At 42.1% G+C, this 18905-nt stretch overlaps 1 protein-coding gene across 10 annotated transcripts in view; it reads right to left on the bottom strand.

The window, feature by feature from the left end:
- Positions 1-18905, bottom strand: part of LOC134372355 (nuclear body protein SP140-like protein) — a 116798-nt gene that overhangs the window by 49474 nt on the left and 48419 nt on the right. For 8 of the 10 annotated variants that reach the window (XM_063089869.1, XM_063089851.1, XM_063089878.1 and 5 more), the window contains 5 exons: positions 15948-16031; positions 11065-11151; positions 9864-9917; positions 6050-6115; positions 4673-4756 (listed from right to left, as the gene is read on the bottom strand). In XM_063089869.1, the coding sequence (XP_062945939.1) occupies positions 4673-4756; positions 6050-6115; positions 9864-9917; positions 11065-11151; positions 15948-16031 (375 nt within the window). The remainder of the gene's footprint in view (positions 1-4672; positions 4757-6049; positions 6116-9863; positions 9918-11064; positions 11152-15947; positions 16032-18905) is intronic. The other 2 variants (XM_063089901.1, XM_063089912.1) reach the window with 2 other exon arrangements.

Here is an 18905-nt window from a genome sequence, read left to right as displayed (position 1 = left end):
CACACCTGGGATCCAGCAGAGCCATGCTCTTCCCATGTTTTGCACCTCACCCTCCATTTCTCTACTTTAATCTTCCTACTTGTTGCCCTCAGAATAAAAATCGTTCTTATCTTTCTAGGAAAAAATTAATTGTTCTTTGAAAAATAGTAAAAAGTAACTATTTTTTCAGTCTTACTTTTTTTTAGTATACTTACACTTATTTAATTTTGGGGAGATAAATCTTTGTATTTTGTTTATTTTTGAAATATAATTGATTATTCATGTTTGTGGGATTTGGAGTTAAATATCAATACCTGTGTACAATACGTGATGATCAAATCAAGTTAATTAGCATATTCACCGTTACAAAACATAAGACTTCTTTGTAAAAGTAGCTATTCAAACTCATCCCAATTGGCCAGTGACTACTTATATCGCTAACCGCATATCTAGCCAGCCAATCAGTGGCAGCCCTGCACATCTGAAAACCAGCCAGTCAGTAACAGCCACCCTCCAGAAAGCCTGCCTCGATGGCTCAATGCTAACCTACCCATGAACACTCCTGCTCCTGAAAGTCTGCAGTCCCTGAATTACCTGCTTCCCAAAACTCTGTATAAATCAGCTGTTTCCTCTCTTATAGAGGCATTGTCCTGTAAGCACAGTGCCTCCTCCCCCCAGGTGCCCGGCTTAGCAAACCAGAAATCTGCTTCTAGCTTCAGATATTGGGCGGTGGCCTCTCCCTTCACAAACTGGAGTTCCCACCAAGATCATCTTGAAGACTTTTGCTTGGGAGTGTCCTGTGGACACTTGGACCAGCAAACGGGAATCCCAGGCTTCCTTTGCCAGCCCGGATTCTCGTCCCGATCTACTGCCAAGTGAATCTGTCCCAACAGCAACTTGAGCTCTGACGTGTTTTATTGAGCTTGTGTTTCTGAATTTATTGCATTCTTTAGAGATAGGGATGCAATTAGATATAAAGTAATTTGATATTCCGTCTTGGAAGTAGCAGCTTTAGCAAATAATCTCTCCATTAATGTGCTCATTCTTCTACAACCTCATTCATGCTCACTTTTCTTTTATCTACTTTTAAAAAGTCTCCCGTGTGTTTGTTCCTGATTTTCCTGTGCTTTCTGCACGATAGAAGATAGAGATTCAGAGCAAACAGATGAAGGCACAGGTCTGATAAGTCCAAGCCAGTCCCCAAACAAATGGATGTGAGCCCACTAAGAAGCGGCCAGAACGTGCTACGTGGCCAGATTGTGCCGAGATGTTTGGTCACACTTCATCTTCAGTTTCTCACCAAATCTCTAAGAGGGCACTTGTTGTCTTATCAATTTGTAAAAGAAAATCGTTTTGTTTCATACGTAATCTGGAGTCAACTATTACCATATACTTGATCGTGTGTCCCCTTTTTAGCCTCTGCTTGGCTGGGAAACCCAGTGCTCTATTCTTGGGCATCACACCATTCAAACTTGTGACTGAGTCGGTGGCCTCTTTGCTGTTTCTCATGGGACTGTCCTTGTCAAAGCCACAATCTCCCGTGACAGAACCTACACTTCCTCTCAGTGTAATTCTAACTCTTGCGGTTCTATTAGTAAATGGCAGAACTTCACTGAAGATGATTTGGGGTTGCAATGGGAACTTTTGCCATGCCAAAAATAAGTAACATATTTGATAAAGGAGAGAAAATAAAATCACCATATGTTACCATATCCCAAATAATAACTGTTGCTTTCAGACCATTTTCTCAGGAACAGTCCTTTCTTTTCTTTAACAAAACCTCTATAAATGTAATGGGGTGGGATCAATTCTGCAAATAAAACTACCAGATTAAATATACAGAAGAACGACTAATTTTGGACGTCCTGGAGAATTCTCCTACACACAATCTATTAATAGTTGATTTTAACATTAGCATACCTACACTATGCGTGATTCCCGATCTGCAAGCAATAAACAAAATAGGCATCCCTCACTTCCCTGCAGCACCCAACTCACTTACTATCATCTCTTCAGTCTCAGCTAAAGATAAATTCGTTTCTTTAATACACTTCTGTTTGGCTTTGCTTGGTGCCTCATTTTATAGAGGCAGCCAGTATCATCTGCTTGGGAAATTCAATTTCATCTGGACAGTGATTTTCTAGGGATTTCTTTCAGGTAGGCAGAATTCTAAGACTGCCCACAATGATTTCCATCCCTAATCCCAGGGACTGTGAACATGAGCCATTGGCTCCATGATTACGTTATGCTCCATGGCAGAGCTGACCATAAGAAAGGGAGATTATCAGGGTGGGTCTGGTCTAAGCACATGAGCCCTTCAAAGGCAGAGTTATCTCCAGGTGGCAGCAAAAGAGGAAGGCAGAGATTCAAAAGTGAGAAGGACTCCATGCTACGCTGGCTTGAAGATGTAGGGGCCACAGGTCAAGGAATGTGGGTGGCCTCTAGGAGCTGAGAGTGATCACTGGCCAACAACCAGCTAAGAAACTGTGACCTCAGTCCTACAACCACAAGGAACTGGATTTTGTCAACAACCTGGGCATGCTCGGTTGCATGATTTTTCCCAGAGCCTTCAGGAAAGAGCTCAGCCTGGCTGACTTGAGCCTTGTGAGACCCTAAGTAGAGAACCGAGTTGAGCCCATCCAGAATTCTGACCTGCAGAACTGTGAGATAACACCTGAGTGTTGTGTTGAGCCATTGTGTTTGTGGTAATTTGTCATGCAGCCATGAAAAAGGAAGACAACCTTCCTCTCCCAAGTCTTAAATAAGACCCAAGGGACACAAAGATCATAGGTGCCTCCCTTCTGATTCAATAAACAGGTCACCTTCCTTATACTGTATAGATCTAGATACCTCTTCATCTACTCATTGAGCAGGCCAAAAAAGGACACAAAACTTGTAAGGAAAAACTCCAATTTAAGAAACAAAAACCAAAAAACCAGGCTATTTTGTCAGCCATGATCTATTGGCTCAAGAAAGGACATTATGTAAGAAAATGTAACAAAATATCTAACATTACCCACAACCAAATACTAAAAAACAAATGAGGAGTGCTATAATTAACTGGGTCTTGGAAACAATGGGGGGTCAATCTTTCTGAAACATCACGTCTCCCCACATTTGGCTACATCAAATATCTCGCAGCCAATTCTCATGGAACCCAGAAATGGAAAAGACATCATGATTTTAAAATTCTCCTTCAACAACTACCTACACTGTATCCCACATGCTGTTATAATCCCTTTATTCTGTGTGTACGTGAAAAATAGTCTATGCTCTAGGGGTATTAGTTGAAAACATGACACATGTCAAAGGCCCACAGCTAGTAGCCACAGCTTATCTTAGTGGCCTCAAAGTAATTGCAGGTGACTATATAACTCCAAGCTTCTTGAGGTTTTGTATTTGGATCACCTTTAAATACATTGGCATTGTATGCAGTACATTTTCTGCCATTCAAGTAACTAATTATTAAATATCACTACTTTCTCTTCCTTCTATCATCCTTCATGGGCATGACACTTTCAATCCAGCAGTTCTGTAACTCTTAATCAATGAAGGGGAATCCTGGAATTTTGTTTCCAGTGTTCTCTTCCAGAAAAGATAGTTTGGATATGGATAATAGCAAATGGTTCTCCTGCAGCTTTGGATGAGGGATTTCCTGAAGGGAAGACTGAGAATTAAAAGTTCCTACACTCCTAGGAATACTCATTTTTCCTTGGCCATATGAACAAATGACAACCAGAATCATCCCAATTAACTAACGACAGCTTCACACCAGTACACACACCTCGGACAGTCGGCCACTCATTCACATCGCCACGCTTCGGAAACTCAGCCGGTCACTAACAGCCACACTCCAGTGAACCTGCGTCCACTGCCAGATGGTCAGAGTCAACTAATCTCTAAACAGTCCCTCTCCTGAAGATCCACTAATCAATGATCTCCACTCTTCCCCAAACACTCAACGGTATGAATGTCTGTTACAGAAACTGTGACCCACAAGGACAACTCTCCTTTTAGTAAAAAAACAAGGAATTGGATTTCAGCCTTTTGTTTCATATCACGTAGTGCCTCTTCTTTTACTAGTGCGTATTTTATATGGCTGCACTGGGAAGGCACCTGTGCTTCTCTTTGACTCTCTGGACTTTCTCTCCGTGACATCCTCTGGCTCCCTGGTTATCTGTCTTCCCCGTGAGTGGTGACTGCATCTCTATCCCACACTGCCTGTTTATCTTTTCTGGCTCTATTCATCTGGTATCCCTGTCTCATATTGTAGACGGCATCCTCATATTTGCTAACTCTATGGTTTTCCCTTTTCTCTTCCTAAGCGCTCTTTACTCATTAAACAAAAGTCTCCTTCCCCTTAACCCTGCTAGACATCCCTGGAGACCTACAGACCCCTTGGTGGGAAAGTCCCTGCGTTCAGACCCTCCTGCCTTTGGATCCACCTGACATGGAGGTTAACCTGGCTCCTGCCACTGTCACCACAGGCTGAGGACAGTTCACCCACCTCATTCCCTTCCTGGACACCTAATTCTCTCTCCATGTCACCTTTCCTCTGGCTCTACACATTTCTTCTGTGTGGGCATGTGAAAGGGAGCCGCGGGGAGTGGGAGAAGAAAGGGGGAAAATTTTCTTCCTCCACACAGAAAAACGAAGATTCGAATAGTCGACTGGGAAATGAAAGCACAGTTACCTTCTCTGTCACACGGTGGTTGGCTGGGTCCCTCCTCTGGCTCTTCCTCATTAGTCATTTGGGGAGCTTCGAGATCACTGGACACTGAAGAGAAACAAGGACATGACAGATGGCGCACAGGGACCCGGAAACAAGCCTCGGTGCGCTCAGGCCGAGCCAGGGAGTTCAGAGAACTTGCTTTGCTTACAATTTAATAAACCAATGATGTAAAGGACTTTTCATGAAAAGCAGATGAAATTCAGAGGGAAAAAATTCTAGGCTCTAGGCAGCTAAGATCTATGATATAAGTACAAGCAATTCGAACCCTGGCTCCAATTGGGTTTGTTTTTTGTTATTTCACTGCCCATTTAAAGGGGATTCAACCCCCCTTCTTTTGTCTGAACATAAATAGGCACACCTATCACCAGGGAAGCCACGTAAATTGGCAAGAACATGAGATATATAGATTGGTGAAAATTAATAATTTTTAATATGACTCTAAAATCTTACTATATAAATCTAATGATTCAAATTTGACTATCATTTGGAAAATGAAGTTTAGCCTATATTTTCTAAGAGAAAGGAATTCCTCAGACTACTACTAAAATAAACTAGATTTCAGGGGTCTGATTATAAATAATACGTATACCTTACAGGAAATTCAGAAAAAACTTTGTGTAAAATTTCACCATCTGGAGATATCCACAACTAACCTGTTCAAAAATATCATCCCAGGCTTTTCCCTTTGCATATGTTAGTTTTTAAATAACGCTTTTTCATTAAAAAGTTGAATAAGTTTTGTATTTTTAATATACATACATACATTTAAAAACCACAAATAAAAATATAAACATCACCTCTATTCCAATGACCCAATAAAACCACTACATATATATTTATGGACGAACTTCCAGTGCTTTTTCTATACATCTATGTGTATGTCTCCCTATACAGATAATCTCATATGCACATATAAGGATTTATAGATATGTACTTTCAGAAATATGTACATTTATACAGATATATTTTTTGCAAGTCCACACATGCACACACATACACATACAACTTGCTTTCTACATTCAGTCTTCTTTGGAATATCCCTTCAAATTAATACAAATTTCTCAAGCAAGGGAAGAAAGCCACATACTGAGGAGGATACCTCCGTGTTAACTCTGGACCGTTTACCTCTAGACTGTTACATGTATGAGAAACAAACCATTATGTTTAAGCCATTGTATATTCTTTGTCCTCTTTCTTACAGCGTCTCAGCCCATGTCCTAACTGATACAGTAGGTACCAAACTAGTGCAGCCCTCAGGACACCACAGGCCTCCAAGAACATGATGGGCACTGCCTTAATAAACTCAAAAGCTGTGAATCCTTCCCTTTGCCTGCTTACCTTGTTGAGGTGTGTTTTTCTGACGTTTCCCTTTTATTCTATTCCAGGAATACCTTCTCTTTTTTCCTTTAAACCAGAGAGAATAAAATTAATCATTCAGAGCTATAAATACAATTTGCCAGCCCTTATTATGTCAGAGGTATTTAAGAACATTTTTCCATACTTTGGTCCACAGGAATGGGGCAAAATTCTTGATGACCAGTGCAGCAGTGTGGAGGGTGACTATAGGGTTACATTTTAACTGTGCGTGTGCTGTGGCTTGGGAGATACAGGACATGACCTTCCTTTGAAAGTTTTGCAAAAATGGAAGATTAACTCCTGCTGGTGCCTTAGACTGAATGATAATTGTTATGCTTGTGTATCTCTAAGTTCCCCTTTCATGTGTGTGCCACGTAAATGCAAATGTGCAATGAGAAGGCATGCTCCTTGAAGCTGATAATGTCATGGATAATGTACTGTTTTGGAAGCGGGGGGGACATTCTCAACTTTGATATGGAGAGTTTTCATTAAATAATCTTTATACTCTTGCAGTGGCAGCACAAATCCTCTCACTTATATTTAACCTAACCCTGATGCACCTGAAGGACTTTAAAGAACCACAGTGTGTTTTTGCTTTTTCTTGAATGACATGAACACACGTGAGTGTGTGAAGGCGATTGGCACTGGGGGAGTAGAGAGTGTACCTTATTAACATGGTGACCGTAATAACAACTCGTAGAGCTTCACTTGCTGAAAGTGAAGGCCTAACCCGTGGAGGGAGGTCTGGTGACTCTCCCACCGAGACCCCCATTTTGGGGTGGATTCACTCAGACTCCACAAGACTGACCAGGAAGGAAGGCCTTACAAGGCTGCTCTTCAGATGTGGTATAGGCAGGAACGTGGGCACTTTGCCCCAGTGGTACCTCTGCTCTCTATTCCACTTTACAATTTGAAGCACACCTGTGGCTCGGTGGGGACCTCACTTCACTGAGATTCCCCTGGGGACTGGGTCTGGTTCACTGATGAGAGGCTGGTGCCCATGTCCACTGGACTGCTGTGGCTGTTCAGCCCCAGAGCCAGCTATGCAGAACCAGGAGTGGACGTAGTCACTGCTCTCAGCAGCAGAACTCAGATGACTTGGCTTTTGCCCAAATGGCCTAGACGTTTATTTCACTACGTGGAAAACTACAGACTGGTAGATTAAGGACACCCTTCTCTGGGGCCATAAACTGGAAACAATTGTGCTTGCTGATTGTCCTGACAGGGTGCTCTTGGAAGTCCCGAGTGGTGCATGGTCTCTGCTAATGGAGGCTGACCCTAGGTGTCTATGCAGAGGCTGCCACTGCATGTTAGACCTGTGACTCCGGCTGGAAATTGACCTATTATCTTACTGGCAGAGCCACAGCACTGGTGGCCTTGCCCTTGCCTACTTCTGGCACAGTGATGGGGCCTTTGAGCCACTCTTGGGGCCATCAGTGATGACCCTCCTTCAGGGTGCATTGTAAAGTCAAAAAATCTTAAGTCAAATTATTACAAACCCAGATACTTCTAGACTTATGGTGGGGTTATATTCCAATAAAACCAAAAAATTGTGAGTTGAGTCATTGTAAGTCAGGAGCTGTTCATATCAATTTATAGTAAGAGAAATAGAACAGTATGAATAGATTAATTTAGGTATACAACATAATACTCAATGTGTTAATACAAGCACACAAATAATCTGGAAAGATATACACCAAAGTTTACAAGGAACATATTCTTTAAAATCAGGAAAAAAAAACAGCAACATAGCAATGTGAGCAATTTCAAAAAACAGAATTGTTATTTTAAAAGATCTAACGTAACCATATAAGGTAAAATATTCTTTCTCTTTTTTCTTTTTGTCTTACAAAAGGTCTTAATTCTCTATTGCTTCTGCAGTAAATTACCATATACTTAGTCGCCTAAAACAATATAAATTTATTATCTTACATTTCTGTAGGTCAGAAATCTGACATGGGATCTCACAGGCTAAAATCAAGGAGTCCACAGGGCTTTGTTCCTTTCTGGAGGCTTTAGGGGAAAATCTATTTCTTTGCCTCTTCCGGTTTCTGAAGGCTGCCCACAGTCTTTGGTTCATGGACCCCTGCATTCGTCTTCAAAGCCAGCTACATTGGTCTGATCATTCTGTTGTCACATATCCCTCTCTCCACAGGAGGAAAGGTTCTCTGATTTTAAGGACCCATGTGATTTGATAGGGACCACCCAAATAATTCAGAATAATTTATCGACATGGAGATTCTTAACTTCATCACATCTTCAAAGTCCCTTCTGCCACATAGAGTAACAGATTGCAGTTTCTACAGGACATGGACATCTGTGGTTTTCATGGTAGAGCATTCTCAAGAATCCTGTGAATCTCCCAGGTGTGTCTGTCTGGGGATTTACTCCATTAGACAAGAGGCTTCTCCACAGATCGTTTCTAGATAATCATGTATGTATTTTGACTTCTTCTGATACAGCTTAGGGGACCTATAAATCACATACCTAATCTTTGCAAATAACCTTCTGTGGGAATGAATACTCAGATCTTTCACGACTTCCCAGGCACTAGCTACAAGTTGTGTACCCACACTCTAGATTGTCCCCACAAAGCACACTTTCCTGACAGTGAATCTCCTAATGTCAGCATCTTTTGCAACCTGGATAGACTTCGAAATCATCAAGCCCTGATTCCTTTTTGTTTACTTAGCAGTACTTCTCTCAATTCATCTTTTCCCTCTAACATTCTCCGACAATGAGCAAGAAGAAACCAAGATGCACCTTCATCACTGTGTTTGGAAATCTCTTTAGCCACATATTTAGAAAGTTCTGCCTTCCACATAACTGCAGAGCAGAATTTTTCTTAACATTCTACAAATATATATATAGAAACTATGTAATATAGCGACTATGTAATAAGAATCTCCTTTCCTCTAGTTTCCAACAACGTTTCCTTTTTTTTTGTGAGCCCTCACCAGTGACACCATTAATTTCCATATTTCTACCAACAGCCTGTTCATGATGATTTAGGTGTTCTCTAAGACAATGTAGGTTTTCTCTACCAAGTTATTCATTTCCTTCCGAGTCCTCACTATCACAGTCTTTAGCATGTACATCTCTACAAGACAATCTAGGCTTTTTCTATCAAGCTATTTAAAATTCTTCCTCTGCTGCCACCTGCCCAAATCCAAACCCACTTTCACATTATAAGGAATGTATTATAGCAACACTCCACTTTCGAGGACCAAATTCTGCATTACTCTTCACTGCTGCCATAACAAATAACCACAAATTCAGTGGCTTCAAACAAAACAAATGTGTTATTCAATGGCTAACGTCAGTTAGAAGTCTGACACAGGGCTCACTGGGCCATCCATGTATCAGCAGGCCTTCATTCCTTTCTGGAGGCTATAGGAGAGTTTTCCAGCTTCTAGAGTTTACCCACATTCCTTGGCCATTTTCTGCATCTTCAAAGCCAATAATACCGCATCTTTCTGACCATCCGTCCCTAGTCACGTCTTCTTTTCTTCACACCCAGGAAAGGTTCTCTGCTTTTTGTGGCTCATGAGATTAGATTGAGCCCACCCAGATAATTCAGAATCATTTCCCCATCTCAGGTTCCCTAGTTTAGCTGTATCTGTAAAGTCCTTTTGCCATGTAAGATAACAGATTACAGGTTCCAAATATTACGACATAAACATCTGCGGGAGGCCATCAGTATTGTAAATAAAAATAATAACAATAGCACTAAAACTGTGGAATTAAAAAACTTATTTACAGCATCAAAAGCAAATACATTCTTATTTATTCTTACTTCTTTTCCTGGAGGGTTTTCCCAAAGTAGAGTTGTTTCCAATATCCACAGTATCTAGAAAATAACAGATGGTAGTGAGAAAACACAAATTAGTAAACAAAAGTTATAAATCTTAGGACAATCCATGCTGCAGGGAGCTCGAGTTCATGAAGATGTTTGGATTCTCCTTCCTGTCTTTCTTCTAAAGGAACCAAAAACCTACTGAACTGAGAACTAAGAGTCCGGGATGGGCCTGGGTCTTATTTTCTTCTCAATGGGACTTTGAAAAAATACCCTTTACTACCTGTGTACTTCAGATCTTCAAGAGTAGAAACTTGTCCTATCCTGTTAATGTCTTAATATTTTTGTGAGGATTAAATAAGATTTCATGTGCAAATTTTCATAGGCAATCACTATGTAAACCAGTGACCTGCTGAAGGTTGTCCATTAAAAATACGTGCTGGGTTAAGAAGAGTTGATCTGAAGTCTTTCCCCTGGACAATTAAGTAGCAGGACCACTTGACTTTTGAGTGAGGCCTTTCTAAGGTTATGACAAAGTGACACTATCATCTACCAGCCGAAGTTCACTTGGCTTTCTTGGGTCCCATGGAAGATCAGGTGTGACTTAATACACTAATGTAGTAAATAAGAAAACAGTCATTTCAAGGAGTACATTTGTACTACGTCATCCATATAGAATTAACAGAGCCCATCCTGGCAAACATGACTTCATACTGAATTCTTGCCCCCCTGCAGTTCCAAAGGGCTCACAACCAAGTAGATGGAGAGAATAAGATTCCGGGATGGACCAGACCACCTGCCACTGCTCTCCCTGGAATCTGTGGTACCCACCAAGCCACCCCACCTGACACCCCTGGGCGGCCTTTCCTATCATGTGACATGCTTGGCTACTTTCCATCTGTGCTTCAGGGTTTTCTGGCACATCTTTTGAGAAACACATGACACAAGGACACTTTTCATGTCCTTGTGTTGGTTGCTCTGCTCCTGGGCCAGAAATGTGATTTATGAAGACTTTTCATTTGCCCCAGAGATCCTCTTTCCCCCATCCTTGCATATCCCCCTTCTCTACTTCTTCCTCTGAAATCTTTCATCGCCGCTTCCTACATCCAACCCTTCCTTTCAGTCTCCCTTTTTCCCTGTCCTGTGTCTTCTCTTCATCAGAACTCTGCTTCCATTTTTATAACGTTTAAGTCATAATTACCTCGTCCATCACACTGTAGTTGGCTAGAAGTAGGCTCTTCTGCTTCCCCTTCTTTATTCGTTTGGTGGTCTTCTAGCCCACTGGAAACTATTGAGAAACAAGAAAATGACTGTCCATGGATCCCTAGACGGTGACCAGAGGGGACTCCCTGGCGCCGTCTTGGTGCACACTGGTATTCTGAGCTAGTGCGAACTGCTCTCTGGGAAAACGATGTACCTGCCCCAAAATTCACACCTGGGATCCAGCAGAGCCATGCTCTTCCCATGTTTTGCACCTCACCCTCCTTTTCTCTACTTTTATCTTCCTACTAGTTGCCCTCAGAATAAAAAAACGTTCTTATCTTTCTAGGAAAAAATTAATTGTTCTTTGAAAAATAGTAAAAAGTAACCATTTTTTCAGTCTTACATTTTTTTAGTATACTTACACTTATTTAATTTTTGGGAGATAAATTTTTGTATTTTGTTTATTTTTGAAATATAATTGATTATTCATGTTTGTGGGATTTGGAGTTAAATATCAATACCTGTGTACAATATGTGATGATCAAATCAAGTTATTTAGCATATTCACCATTACAAACATAAGACTTCTTTGTAAAAGTAGCTATTCAAACTCATCCCAATTGGCCAGTGACTACTTATATCGCTAACCGCATATCTAGCCAGCCAATCAGTGGCAGCCCTGCACATCTGAAAACCAGCCAGTCAGTAACAGCCACCCTCCAGAAAGCCTGCCTCGATGGCTCAATGCTAACCTACCCATGAACACTCCTGCTCCTGAAAGTCTGCAGTCCCTGAATTACCTGCTTCCCAAAACTCTGTATAAATCAGCTGTTTCCTCTCTTATAGAGGCCTTGTCCTGTAAGCACAGTGCCTCCTCCCCCCAGGTGCCCGGCTTAGCAAACCAGAAATCTGCTTCTAGCTTCAGATATCGGGCGGTGGCCTCTCCCTTCACAAACTGGAGTTCCCACCAAGATCATCTTGAAGACTTTTGCTTGGGAGTGTCCTGTGGACACTTGGACCAGCAAACGGGAATCCCAGGCTTCCTTTGCCAGCCCAGATTCTCTTCCCGATCTACTGCCAAGTGAATCTGTCTCAAGAGCAACTTGAGCTCTGACGTGTTTTATTGAGCTCGGGTTTCTGAATTTATTGCATTCTTTAGAGATAGGGATGCAATTAGATATAAAGTAATTTGATATTCCATCTTGGAAGTAGCAGCTTTAGCAAATAATCTCTCCATTAATGTGCTCATTCTTCTACAACCTCATTCATGCTCACTTTTCTTTTATCTACTTTTAAAAAGTCTCCCGTGTGTTTGTTCCTGATTTTCCTATGTTTTCTGCACATTAGAAGATAGAGATTCAGAGCAAACAGATGAAGGCACAGGTCTGATAAGTCCAAGCCAGTCCCCAAACAAATGGATGTGAGCCCACTAGGAAGCGGCCAGAACGTGCTACGTGGCCAGATTGTGCCGAGATGTTTGGTCACACTTCATCTTTGGTTTCTCACCAAATCTCTAAGAGGGCACTTGGTGTCTTGTCAATTTGTAAAAGAAAATCGTTTTGTTTCATATGTATTCTGGAGTCAACTATTACCATATAATTGATCGTGTGTCCCCTCTTTAGCCTCTGCTTGGCTGGGAAACCCAGTGCTCTATTCTTGGGCATCACACCATTCAAACTTGTGACTGAGTCGGTGGCCTCTTTGCTGTTTGTTATAGGACTGTCCTTGTCAAAGCCACAATCTCCCCGGCAGAACCTACACTTCCTTTCACTGTAATTCTAACTTTTGCAGTTCTATTAGTAAATGGCAGAACTTCACTGAGGATGACTTTGGGTTGCAATGGGGAACTTTTGGCCTGTCAAAAATAAGTAATATATTTGATAAAAGAGAAGAAAAAAAATCACCACATGTTCCCAAGTCCCAACTAATAACTGTTGCTTTCAGACCATTTTGTGAGGAATGCTCCTTTCTTTGCTTTAAGAAAACCCCTATAAATGTAATGGGGTGGGATTAATTCTGCAAATGGAACTACCAGATTAAATATACAGAAGAATGACTAATTGTGGACGTCCTGGAAAATTCTCGTACACATGATCTATTTATAGTTTATTTGAATATTAGCATACCTACACTATGCATGATTCAAGATCTGCAAGCAATAAACGAAATAGGTATCTCTCACTTCCCTGCAGCGCCAATCTCAATTATTATCAGTCTCACCTAAAGACAAATTCGTTTCTTTAATACACTTCTGTTTGGTTTTGCCTGGTACCTCATTTGATAAAGGCAGCCAACATCATCGGCTTGGGAAATTCAATTCCATCTGGACAGTGATTTTCTAGGGATTTCTTTGAGGTAGGCAGAATTCTAGGACTGCCTGCATTGATTTCCATCCCTAATCCCAGGGACTATGAACATGAGCCATTGGCTACATGATTACGTTATGCTGCATGGCAGAGCTGACCATAAGAAACGGAGATTATCAGGGTGGGTCTGGTCTAAGCACATGAGCCCTTCAAAGGCAGAGAGTTACCTCCATTTGGCAGCAGAAGAGGAAGGCAGAGATTCAAAAATGAGAAGGACTCAACGCTACTGCTGGTTTGAAGATGTAGGGGCCACATGTCAGGGAATGTGGGTGGCCTCTAGGAGCTGAGAGTGATCACTGGCCAACAACCAGCAAAGAAACTGTGACCTCAGTCCTACAACCACAAGGAACTGGATTTTGTCAACAACCTGGGCATGCTCAGTTGCATGATTTTTCCCAGAGCCTTCAGGAAAGAGCTCAGACTGGCTGACGTTTTGACTTCAGCCTTGTGAGAACCGAGTTGAGCCCACCCAGACTTCTGACCTGTGAGATAACACCTGAGTGTTGTGTTGAGCCATTGTGTTTGTGGTAATTTGTCATGCAGCCATGAAAAAGGAAGACAACCTTCCTCTCCCAAGTCTTAAATAAGACCCAAGGGACACAAAGATCATAGGTGCCTCCCTTCTGATTCAATAAACAGGTCACCTTCCTTATACTGTATAGATCTAGATACCTCTTCATCTACTCATGGAGCAGGCCAAAAAAGGACACAAAACTTGTAAGGAAAAACTCCAATTTAAGAAACAAAAACCAAAAAACCAGGCTATCTTGTCAGCCATGATCTATTGGCTCAAGAAAGGACATTATGTAAGAAAATGTAACAAAATATCTAACATTACCCACAACCAAATACTAAAAAACAAATGGGGAGTGCTATAATTAACTGGGTCTTGGAAACAATGGGGGGTCAATCTTTTCTGAAACATCACGTCTCCCCACATTTGGCTACATCAAATATCTCGCAGCCAATTCTCATGGAACCCAGAAATGGAAAAGACTTCATGATTTTAAAATTCTCCTTCAACAACTACCTACACTGTATCCCACATGCTGTTACAATCCTTTAATCTGTATGTACGTGAAAAATAGTCTATGCTCTAGGGGTATTAGTTGAAAACATGACACATGTCAAAGGCCCACAGCTAGTAGCCACAGCTTATCTTAGTGGCCTCAAAGTAATTGCAGGTGACTATATAACTCCAAGCTTCTTGAGGTTTTGTATTTGGATCATCTTTAAATACATTGGCATTGCATGCAGTACATTTTCTGCCATTCAAGTAACTAATTATTAAATATCACTACTTTCTCTTCCTTCTATCATCCTTCATGGGCATGACACTTTCAATCCAGCAGTTCTGTAACTCTTAATCAATGAAGGGGAATCCTGGAATTTTGTTTCCAGTGTTCTCTTCCAGAAAAGATAGTTTGGATATGGATAATAGCAAATGGTTCTCCTGCAGCTTTGGATGAGGGATTTCCTGAAGGGAAGACTGAGAATTAAAAGTTCCTACACTCCTAGGAATACTCATATTTCCTTGGCCATATGAACAAATGACAACCAGAATCATCCCAATTAACTAACGACAGCTTCACACCAGTACACACGCCTCTGACAGTCGGCCACCCATTCACATCGCCACGCTTCGGAAAGTCAGCCGGTCACTAACAGCCACACTCCAGTGAACCTGCGTCCACTGCCAGATGGTCAGAGTCAACTAATCTCTAAACAGTCCCACTCCTGAAGATCCACCAATCAATGGTCTCCACACTTCCCCAAACACTCAACGGTATGAGTGTCTGTCACAGAAACTGTGACCCACAAGGACAACTCTCCTTTTAGTAAAAAAACAAGGAATTGGATTTCAGCCTTTTGTTTCGTATCATGTAGTGCCTCTTCTTTTAATAGTGCGTACTTTATATGGCTGCACTGGGAAGGCACCTGTGCTTCTCTTTGACTCTCTGGACTTTCTGTCCCTGACATCCTCTGGCTCCCTGGTTATCTGTCTTCCCCGTGAGTGGTGACTGCATCTCTATCCCACACTGCCTGTTTATCTTTTCTGGCTCTATTCATCTGGTATCCCTGTCTCATATTGTAGACGGCATCCTCATATTTGCTAACTCTATGGTTTTCCCTTTTGTCTTCCTAAGCGCTCTTTATTCATTAAACAAAAGTCTCCTTCCCCTTAACCCTGCTAGACATCCCTGGGGACCTACCGACCCCTTGGTGGGAAAGTCCCTGCGTTCAGACCCTCCTGCCTTTGGATCCACCTGACATGGAGGTTAACCTGGCTCCTGCCACTGTCACCACAGGCTGAAGACAGTTCACCCACCTCATTCCCTTCCTGGACACCTAATTCTCTCTCCATGTCACCTTTCCTCTGGCTCTACACATTTCTTCTGTGTGGGCATGTGAAAGGGAGCCGCGGGGAGTGGGAGAAGAAAGGGGGCAAATTTTCTTCCTGCACACAGAAAAACAAAGATTCGAATAGTCGACTGGGAACTGAAAGCACAGTTACCTTCTCTGTCACACGGCGGTTGGCTGGGTCCCTCCTCTGGTTCTTCCTCATCAGTCATTTGGGGAGCTTCGAGATCACTGGACACTGAAGAGAAACAAGGACGTGACAGATGGCGCACAGGGACCCGGAAACAAGCCTCGGTGCGCTCAGGCCGAGCCAGGGAGTTCAGAGAAAACATGGTGGGCAGGGGCCAGAATCACAATATTGAATCTTTAGTATGAGCAGGCAGAAGAGGGAAAAGGAAAAAGTACACTGGCTTTCCTTGGTATTTACTACCTCGACGTGAGTAGGGAACACACATGTATTCTAACAATAAGCGTCACACTGTTCTAAACAGAATTTACAAGAATTTTTCCTCGTCTTTCCCAAAAAAGACCAGGGTAAATGCAGAGTCATATTTGAGGATTGACTGGAGTGTGCTCAGAGTAAAACCCACCAGGGAACACCTGTGTTCAGCTCCTGGCTCCCTGCAGCCCAGGGCTGGGAATGACCCCCTTCCTTATCTGACTCACATGTCAGCAGGGAGCTGGAGGCTTCCAGGGGTCCTTCTCTGTCACGGGTCTCCCAGAAGGCATTGCCACCCTCTGGAGAGATGAATGCAAACCCTCAGAAGCTTCAGAATATTGCCCAGGGGGCAAACATGGCAGAAAAAACAAATAACGAGGAAATCTGAAGGATGGGCCCCTCAAGTGTTTCCCGGGTGGGAATCTCCCCACCCGCTGGGTGCCCGACCCCGAGGTTAACATGACTTCTGCCGCTATCATTAGAGGCTGGGAACAATCAAACCATCACCGGACATTTTCTTATCTCCCATTCTCTTTCAATTCACCTAAATTGTTATTTGTTCCCATTTCCACCTGCCTCTGAACATTCTTCCATCTGTCCCCATTTCTTGCTCTCTCTTTCTTGTGTTTCCATCTCCTTCTCTGCTCCTACGGCTTTGTCTTCTCTTGCATCCCTGTCTTTCTTTGTGTTTTTGTTTCTGGATAGCTTCCCAGAACAAAGGGTCAGGAAATCCACCCCAGAGTTAGTACAGTTTACACAGGAATACAAGCACATCGGGGCATGAGCTAGCATGACAATCCTGAACTCGCATTCAAATTTATGACAATCGCTGAAGTGCATTCCAAGGACAGGTGGGAGAGATGTGACTATTAAACTTACCAAGAAAGTTTTAATGACCTGAGAGGAATCACTTGAGAAGAAATGAGGAGCTGGACAGACAGGCAGGTGCCCCACGGTGGCAGGCCTTGGAATCCATAGGAAGAAAATGTATTTAATCTTCAGAATAATAAGAAGATTCAGTGGGATGGGAATGTGATCTGATTTGCATTTTTTTCAGAGAGAATCAGTATGATGAGAGCCAGAAAGGAGGAAGAGAACACAAAGTCTGATATTCTTTTCCAAGTAAGAAGTGACAGAGCTTGGTTTAGACTTTTGTCTTGGCCACAGAGTGAAAGGAACAGGTGGGGGGTATTTTGAAGATAAAATCAACAGAACTTGTGACTGACAGAGTGTACGGCTGGAAGGGAGGAAGGAGTCATGAATGAATCCTAAGATTCTGGCTCGAGACAATGGGATAAAAGTGGTGCCATTAGGGAGACAGTGAGCAATGGAGAAGACAGAGTTGCTAGTTTCAGGGAAGACGATGCTGGCTTCAACTTTGGAAGTGTTCATTTTGATGTTCCTGAAATGGTCCATGGATAAATGGCTTCAGGCACTTGGGTAAATGACCTTAGAAGACTGATATGTCACAAACATTCATCTGAGGCATCATTAAGGTTAGGTTCATAACAGAAAGGGAGTGGTTCTTTTTTTTAACATATATTTGTACATATATGTGGGGTACAGTGTGTTGTTTCAATATGTGCATATACTGCAGAATGATTCATTTAGGGTAGACAGTGGGGTTTTGCACCCATTAGCCAACCCCTTCTGCTCCTTCTGCTTCCCCCTCCCCTCTCCCGTAACCATTATTTACTCTCTACCTCTATGAGAACTGCTTTTCTTTTTAGATGCTGCATATGAGTGAGATCATGTGGTATTTGTCTTCTTGTTCCTGACTTACTTCACGTAACATGATGGTTTCCAGTTCCATCATGCTGCTAAAAATGATAGGATATAACTTCTTTAATAGCTGAGTAGTGTTCCATTGTGTATATATAGCACAGATTTCTTTAAATCCACTCATCCGTGTATGGACATGTAGGTTGATTCCATCTCTTGGCTACTGTGAATAGTGCTGCAATGAACACTGGAGGACAGGAGTCTTTCTGATATACTGATTTCACTTCCTTTGCCTCCCTATCCACTACTGGGATAGCTCACTCATAAGGTAGGTCTATTTTTAGTTCTCTGAGGAAGCTCCATACTATTTTCCACAGTGACTGTCCCAATTTACATTCCTGCCAGCAACATAGGACAGTTCCCTTTTCTCTGTATCCTCACCAGCATTTGTTATTTTTTGTCTTCTTGATAATAAACATTCTAACTGTTATCATTTTGTGATTTTAATTTGCATTTCCCTGATGACTAGCGACGTGGAGTATTTTTCATGTGCATGTTGGCCATTTGTATGTCTTCTTGTGAGAAATGTCTGTGTAGGTCCTTTGCCCATTTTTTTTTATTGGGGTATTCGTTTGTTTTTGCTGTTGATTCGTTTGAGTTCCTTACATATTCTGGATATTAGCCCCTTGTCTGATGGGTGTTTGGCAAATACTTTCTCCCATTCGGTAGGTTGTCTCTTCACTTTGTTGACAGTGTCCTTTGCTATACAGAAGATTTCTACTATTACATGAATACTTGATCGCATACACATATGTTCAAACAATAACACCCATTGAAGATTCCTCCCTGCAGTTTACAAAAGGTCTATGTATAGAAAATGTGAAAAGCCATTCACAGAAAAGTCAATCAGGAAACACTTGCTCAGAGTTCAACCTCCTGACACCCTGCAGC

This window comes from Cynocephalus volans, chromosome 1, assembly GCF_027409185.1.
Source record: "Cynocephalus volans isolate mCynVol1 chromosome 1, mCynVol1.pri, whole genome shotgun sequence".
Taxonomy (NCBI): Eukaryota; Metazoa; Chordata; class Mammalia; order Dermoptera; family Cynocephalidae; genus Cynocephalus; species Cynocephalus volans.
Note: the sequence above shows the minus strand (reverse complement) of the source record. Positions and strands in the feature narration are given on the sequence as shown.